The sequence below is a fragment of the Mizuhopecten yessoensis genome, unplaced genomic scaffold, assembly GCF_002113885.1.
Source record: "Mizuhopecten yessoensis strain PY_sf001 unplaced genomic scaffold, ASM211388v2 scaffold10827, whole genome shotgun sequence".
Taxonomy (NCBI): Eukaryota; Metazoa; Mollusca; class Bivalvia; order Pectinida; family Pectinidae; genus Mizuhopecten; species Mizuhopecten yessoensis.
Window position 1 is genome coordinate 23,982 of NW_018408741.1, and position 7,318 is coordinate 31,299.

Below are 7,318 nucleotides of genomic sequence, written 5' to 3' on the forward strand. Positions count from 1 at the left end.
TTCTCTTGAAGAGTACAAGAGTGCATAGAATCCATCATTTTGTAATAATAGGAGATCACAAATATGTGAGTATGATTCCAAACAAAACTCCACCACTGAATATTGACAAACACCATTATCACAGGGAAATACAACCACTTTTGTTTCTCTGTATAAAGGCAGTCTGCAAGTTTGATGCAAGGTGATAGAATGTTAGTTGTACTTCTACTGAGCAAGAAATATCCAGGTTAACGAGATAAGAAAATGAACTCCTGGATCAGAATCCAAACACCAAATTCCAGGAAAGTGCTCCAGTTCTGTTGTAAGGACATTTTGGATAAATCTTTGTATGTCTAAACACAATTTCTGACCCAGATGTCACTGTTCTTAATCTTCACAGTGTTTCAATACTTTTTCTGGTTTACAGGGGTGCTAAGTTGAATTGATGTGTAAAAGTATGCATCCCTGGAAAAAGCATATATTTCAGTGCCAAGCACTTTTCAGTCAGTTATGTTTCATCCAGGCTCAATCTTCATAAAATATGCATATCAGGAGGTCAAAGTTCAGTCCGACTCCAGATGCACTGAATCCCTGTTACATACGTCTAATAGTACATATGTCTATCGTCTCCTCTTCCTGGTCCAGGGTACCTCTCATACTGAGGATAACCATTTCCACCATTATACGGTTGACTCGGGTAATACTGAGAAATGTCATTAGGTTGATAGATTTGTGGGTCTGACCTATGACCTCTGTAGCTCTGAGGGCTGACATACTGTCTGTCTGACCTATGACCTGGGTAACTCTGAGGGCTGCCATAGTGTCTATCTGACCTATGACCTGTATTACTCTGAGGGCTGATGAAGTGCCCATTTGACCTTGTCCTGCCCGTATTATTGTGATGCCTCGTCTCTCTGGTGTGAGGCTCATGATGGTATCCGTTGTTGTTGTAACCGTGGGAACTCATTTTGTAGTCTTTTTGATACCTTGGATCTACCAAATAGGCCTGACCTTTGTGGTACACAACTACCTTTTCCTTCTTCACAGGTCCCTGTTGGTTGCCTCCCCTTGGTGGCTTATTTCTGTCTCCTCTCTCGTGATCCCTTTTAACAGATTCTTTGTTTTGTACCCGGTAATAGTAGAAAACTCCAAGCCCTACAATAAACAGCAGACAGATCCCTCCAATGGTCCCTCCAATGACTGCCCCTAGTTCTTCGTCTGTAAACCTTGAAGTGGTATTAGGCAGAGTGATAGTGGTCGAAGTGGTAGAGGTCGGAGTGGTAGTAGGTGTAGTGGTAGTGGTCGGAGTGGTAGTAGTCGGAGTGGTAGTAGTCGGAGTGGTAGTGGTCGGAGTGGTAGTGGTAGTAGTCGGAGTGGTAGTGGTAGTAGTCGGAGTGGTAGTAGTCGGAGTGGTAGTGGTCGGAGTGGTAGTAGTCGGAGTGGTAGTGGTCGGAGTGGTAGTGGTCGGACCTACAGAAGGAGGAAAAACTCTAGTTACTAAAAGTGATATGAAATGGATCAAAAAGTTAATTATTAGGAAGCTTTTCTGTTTTAGGAGATAATTACAGCTAATATATAATGTATACAGGCAAAGTGCTTATACATCAAATAAGCAAGCAAGTTTTGAAAAGAAATATGATGATCAATCTTTAATTATATTATTTAGAATTCTGTTTAAAATGCAATATTATTATTTTCCAATTTGTTTCAATGAAATAGATTCCAGATTTACCATTTTGAAAACGTGGCTACAATCTTTCTTCCCAGAACTGATCCTCGGTAGAATTACGTGACAAATTAACTTCTGGCCTTGGAATCGTCACGCGAGATTTAGAGGGAAATGTTTCTCTTGTCTGATCAGCATCAGGGTCACTAGAGATAGGATTTTGTGGGACAAAGGAACCCTGATTCATGGATTCTGACTGACTGGATCGGTTAGAAATTTCTTTCTCATGGAAGTGTTTTTCATCAATTTCTCTGTAATCCGAGTTAACAAATGCTGAATTTACATGTGCTCCTTTGGCGTGAGCATCAGGCCTATCACTACCTCTCAGTTCTGCTGAATGAGATATTGAATCATTAGCAGGTTTAGACTTTCTCTTACAGAGGACCACAGTAACCACCACTACTATCACGACTACCACCGCTGCCACACTACCCGCTATTACTGGGGTCTGCCAGTCCGGGGAACTGGTAGGTTTTACTGCTGTGGTGGAGACAGGAGCTGCTTGCGTAGAAGAAAGGCTGGTTTTGTTAGTAGAAGCCGTGAAAGTGTTAGTAGAAGTCGGCCCAACACCAGAGTTGTTTGTTGTTGTCAGTGTCGTTACTGTTGTTGCCACAGATGTTGTTTCGGGTGCTAAGTTAGAAAACAAAATGAAAGAGAAATCTAAAAACTGAAAACGACAAAACTTGTAGGGTCTAAAACAGAAAGAGGTTTTGGAGAGGATTCAGCCAGATGGTGTAGTGGTGTATAACGACAACCATTTGTGAGTCAAAACAATGTTCTAATAACACATGAAACAGGTCATAACTACAGAATTTCATGTCACTAAAATTAAAATGATTTGAAGATGAAACAGGCAGAGGTGATAGACTAAATAACTTCCAGTTACTCAAAAATTAAATAAAATATAAAAAAAAATCCTTGACAAAACTGCTCAAATGTGACACATGTCATGAAAAAGATAAAAGAGGGGTGGGGGTTCCTGATATGCTATACCTTATTTAATTTTGCAAGTATTAACTCACAAATAGATCATCTGCAGCAAACGTGGAATGTTTTGACTTAATTTTAAGTATTAAAAAAAAGTTTACATGTTTAACTTACAAGACAGCATTCAAAAGTAGCCGATAATTGTTTTGGTGAAATTTTATTTCTACTGGTACATCATCAATAATTGTTAAGATTCTATTCCATTCAATCTAAAATTCAAAATATTCGGCAGATGATATTTTTCGATGCTTGGCCCTTCGGGCCAGGTGAGCTAAAAATTTGATGACATTTCAAGGATTAGAAGAAATCCTGGGCATATTGCAATATGGTTAGGTCAAGCTTTAAAGCAGTATATTAATTTACTGTATAAACATGGTAGCATATTGAAGATGAAGTAGCAATCTTGGCCGTTTGCAAGATTTTTTCAGTAGTTTAAAAGCATTATTTTATATGATTGCATTAACTTGTTTTAATTTGTAGCAAATAAGATATGAAGCATTAGATAATCGACTTCAGCATCAATTTAAATGTGTAAATTGATCAAAGGATAAGGGCCAGGTGAGCTAAAAATAACTGGAATTTCATCTTTAAAATATTACGTACTAATTGAATTTTTACATTTTAGATTAGTTTTGTCTACAAGTACATCATCTTGGGTAATAAGAATTGATTCAGAAACAATATCTATACTATGAAGCTGAAATTAATATCTACAAATTGAAAGCAAATTTAACATCATTGCATAGGTANAGGACAGTCTTACATCTGTAAACTTTTGTAATGCCAAGTCAACTAACAGGTGTACTATCTTCCATTACAGCTCGTATCCAGATATGAATTTACGTTGTCGTGAATTAGGCATACAAGTGGACGGTCTTCCGTAAAATATGACAAATGTTGAATGAGATTAAAATAAAGAGTGTCTTTCAAACAATAAGTTTCTTAAATTATTTAAGTTTGACCAAGGTTCACGTACAATACGATAAAATTGTCTTTGTTTTGAATCTCAAATAACCCACGTACGACGCCGACATGGTGTTGTCGTAATTCTACCGTATGCTGCTGGTGTAAAATCGTGATCTGCGAGAATGTATTCATTGCAAAATTATGACCTATGTTTAATTACACTTTCCAAATGTCGATGTGATAAATAGATTGCCTTTTGTGTTTTCATTTATTGTTCAAACTATCGTAACAAGCCTACATTTTTCACTTCCCTCGTTTACGGCTGGTTTAACCCGATTTCATAACACGGCATCTGATTGGTCAGTAGCAATGTACACATTGTAACTGAGAATGAGTGAATAAAATATGCATCGAGACTTTATCATTGCCTGGTGTTCTTATTTGCATATTGAGGTCATCCAATGAAATGCTACGTTTCAAATGTAAAAAGTCACGGTGCGATAGACAAACTCGCAGAAAACGATGTCACACTTGCAGCAAATATTTAAAGAAATAAAACTATAAACAGATGTTACTAGCGAAAGAACAGTATATATATCAAGATAAAGGTAAATATTTACCAAGTCTCATGTTTACAATTGAATTTGATGCAGAATACCAGCCAAACACTAATTTGTATGCCTACATCACTACTGCAGTAAACAATCATAATTACGATCATACTGATCGTCATTTTGCTACTAACTATATGAAATGTAACTGCATACTGAAATGAAATACAAAGAATATCTTTATTTCTATACTTATTTACTTATACTATATTTCAACTATAGTAAAGAATAAGGTTAGTTACAAAATATCTTTATTTTACAATCTCCTTTGTAGAGCCACATCACTTAGGCATTTGACTAAGTTCACTTCCGGTTTTGAGGGCTGAAAAACGTCAGAAAATATGTATTCTGTTTATGTCATGTTTCGGTTAATATCATGTTTTTCGCTGACAAATGGGAAGTGATATTAAGCGAAATCTACTGTATATAGATTAAACTGCTGAAAATAAAATCTGAACTGATATGAAACAATATTAGTTACTAGATTGAGTAAACTTTTAAGAGGCCACCATCTTATGACGTCATCACAATGTGTTGACATTGACCAAACCTTTCAGCAATCAACCAATTAGACCTTACCTTGCTGTTGATCCAAGCTTAAAGGTTTCATGAGATTGATTTCACTTTCAGACTTACACATACATTAACACACTTTGATGTCTAGATAATATGACAGTATGAGATAGAAAGATTGCCGGACAATCTGTAATATCATTAAAAATATGAAAAGTGGGATAAATTGATGGATAAAATGGATGTAAGAGAAAGCAGTTGAATTTATATCACATGAAAGTGACAGAATGAAAGACAGACTGTTGAGGACAAGGTGTTATTGTGAGAGAATGTAGGAATGGTGGTGTTGATGATGAAAGGACAGGAGCAAAATTTAGAGCAGTGAAAAGAGCAAGGGAGGTTTATATCATTAGATATAACTGACAGTACAGACTGAAGCATTGGAACCTTCATTGACCACCTGATGGCTGTCCATGTCATGTGGGTAAGTCCCACCCTTAATAAATAGTTGACCAATAGAAATGGTAGTTATGGTAGGATTGAGAGAGAGAGAAGTGATATTTTGTAATGGCATTCAGAGAGATGACATTCAGAGAGATGGCATTCAGAGAGATGAGACTGGAGACTGAGATATAACGAGTTAGAAACAATAAACTGGACTTGAGCTTATTTATTATTCCCCAGACCTTGCAAGAACGGGTTTTCACAATAGCTTAATCTTTATTTTGAGATACAGGAAAACCTTGTTATACCGCCACTACCTGTCCAGAGATTATTTTGACATATTTAAGTGATTTAGCGATAAATTGAGGGAAACGTAGACTGAAATTCTTATATAACTAATACAATATCGTTATACGGAACCTTGGAATATGTTGATGGTAGGTGAGGTCACAAATAAAATGAGGGGCAATGTATCAAGGCTGAAATTGATACTGAAAAGATTAAGTAATGATATTCCTTTTCACCACTAAATAGAAATTTTGCTCCTTTCCTTTGATTTATATATATATATATATCAAGATTACATTACATTTCGTAGATGAAGAGAACTTAATAAGTAAAATGTGTTTAATAGATAAAGTAATTTAAACAATGGAAAATTATTGATTACATGATACTGGTATTACTTATACAGGTAAAACATATATCTTATGAGAAATAATTGGATATTATAACAATCTGGTTATAGGCCTATGTAAGTCAATAATACACTTCTGTTTCATCAAACACAGATTTATACAAACTGTCATTGGAGGGGAAAGCAATAGCTATCACATGAAAGCAAAAGCCATGTTATTTTTTACATTTTCAGGGTTAGACATTAACTTTTTTGCTTGGTATTCCACAGGACTAGTTGAATAGATTATTTACTAGTCCTTTGTCAATGTAATTAGTCCAATATTTCCTGATAAGGAAACATCGCGATCTACAGCACGAAACATCAAAAGTAATGGACTGTAGGGGACTTAAGATAACGACTGCCATAAAAATGTGGTGAACTTTTAGGAATATTTGGACAATTATCATGCAATATATCTTACTTAAAGCAGTTTTCTAAATTCAAAAAAGGAATGTTCTTATTTTCAAAATCCTGTTTTTCACAAGTCCAAAGGACCAGTAAGTGAGGTGCTTCACTAGTCCTTGCTGAAATCTACTAGTCCAGGACTAACGGACTAGTGTTAGTGTCGACATTTTTCATATAATTTTTTATTTGAGAACTTCAAGCTTTAAAGATGATACAGAGCATAGCAACAAACAAGGAGATATTTTGGTAACATGAGAGCAAACTGGATATGTAAAGTGAACGTAACACATCTTTTATAACAAAGGGATAGGTTTTATTTTGAGGAATTGACCAAGTCCTAGAACACAGAAGAGCAATTTTTCAGACGGTTGAATTATACTTATTACTTTTGGCATTAAGTTCAGATGTTTTTCAAGATGTTTGAACGAATTTTCATTGTCTTTGAAAGTTTAAAAAATTATCAAAATAACAGAAAAATTGTTCACGTGTGGCTGGTCTGTGTTCCGAGTACAAAGTCATACCTTTGATGTAAATATTTTAATGAACACGATGGTGTAATTAGACCAACGAGGAAAAGGTAACCTACCTGGAGTGGTAGTGGTTGTTGTGGCTAAATGTCAACAATCAGACAAAATAAATAAGAAAATATGACCTCATGTAATTAATGTCCATAGACCAAAAGGCATTAATCCAGGATATGTATATATTAGGTATGATAATAAAGAGCTAAATTCAACTAGAAAATGTTTACAAAACATACCTACGTCCACACTTTGATGAAAATTAATCTATAAACATAATGTCTAACCAATATGGAACTAACTAAAGTCTAGCCAAAGACAGAAAGTGGAAAATATAGGAGTTAGCACACATGTCACATGTGTGCTAACTCTGAAGATAAGTGACCTTGACCTTTATCGCGGTAACCTGAAATGCGACCTTGTTCAAGGCATTGCAATATGAAACACTTGTATGAAGTTTCATGAAATTGCATTGAGGAATGAAGTCGATAAAGCAATGTCAAAGTTTTTCTAAAAATAGCAAAAGTGACCTTGACCTTTAACGCAG

The 7,318-nt window shown here is 35.6% G+C and overlaps 1 protein-coding gene across 1 annotated transcript in view; it reads right to left on the minus strand.

Annotated features, from left to right (window-relative positions):
• Positions 1-1,389: 1,389 nt before the first annotated feature.
• Positions 1,390-7,318, minus strand: part of LOC110462715 (integumentary mucin C.1-like) — a 12,060-nt gene continuing 6,131 nt past the window's right edge. Inside the window, exons 3-4 of the mRNA XM_021516820.1 lie at positions 6,837-6,860; positions 1,390-2,335 (exon numbers count right to left, since the gene is read on the minus strand). Coding sequence (XP_021372495.1) covers positions 1,728-2,335; positions 6,837-6,860 — 632 coding nt within the window. The 3' untranslated portion in view covers positions 1,390-1,727. The remainder of the gene's footprint in view (positions 2,336-6,836; positions 6,861-7,318) is intronic.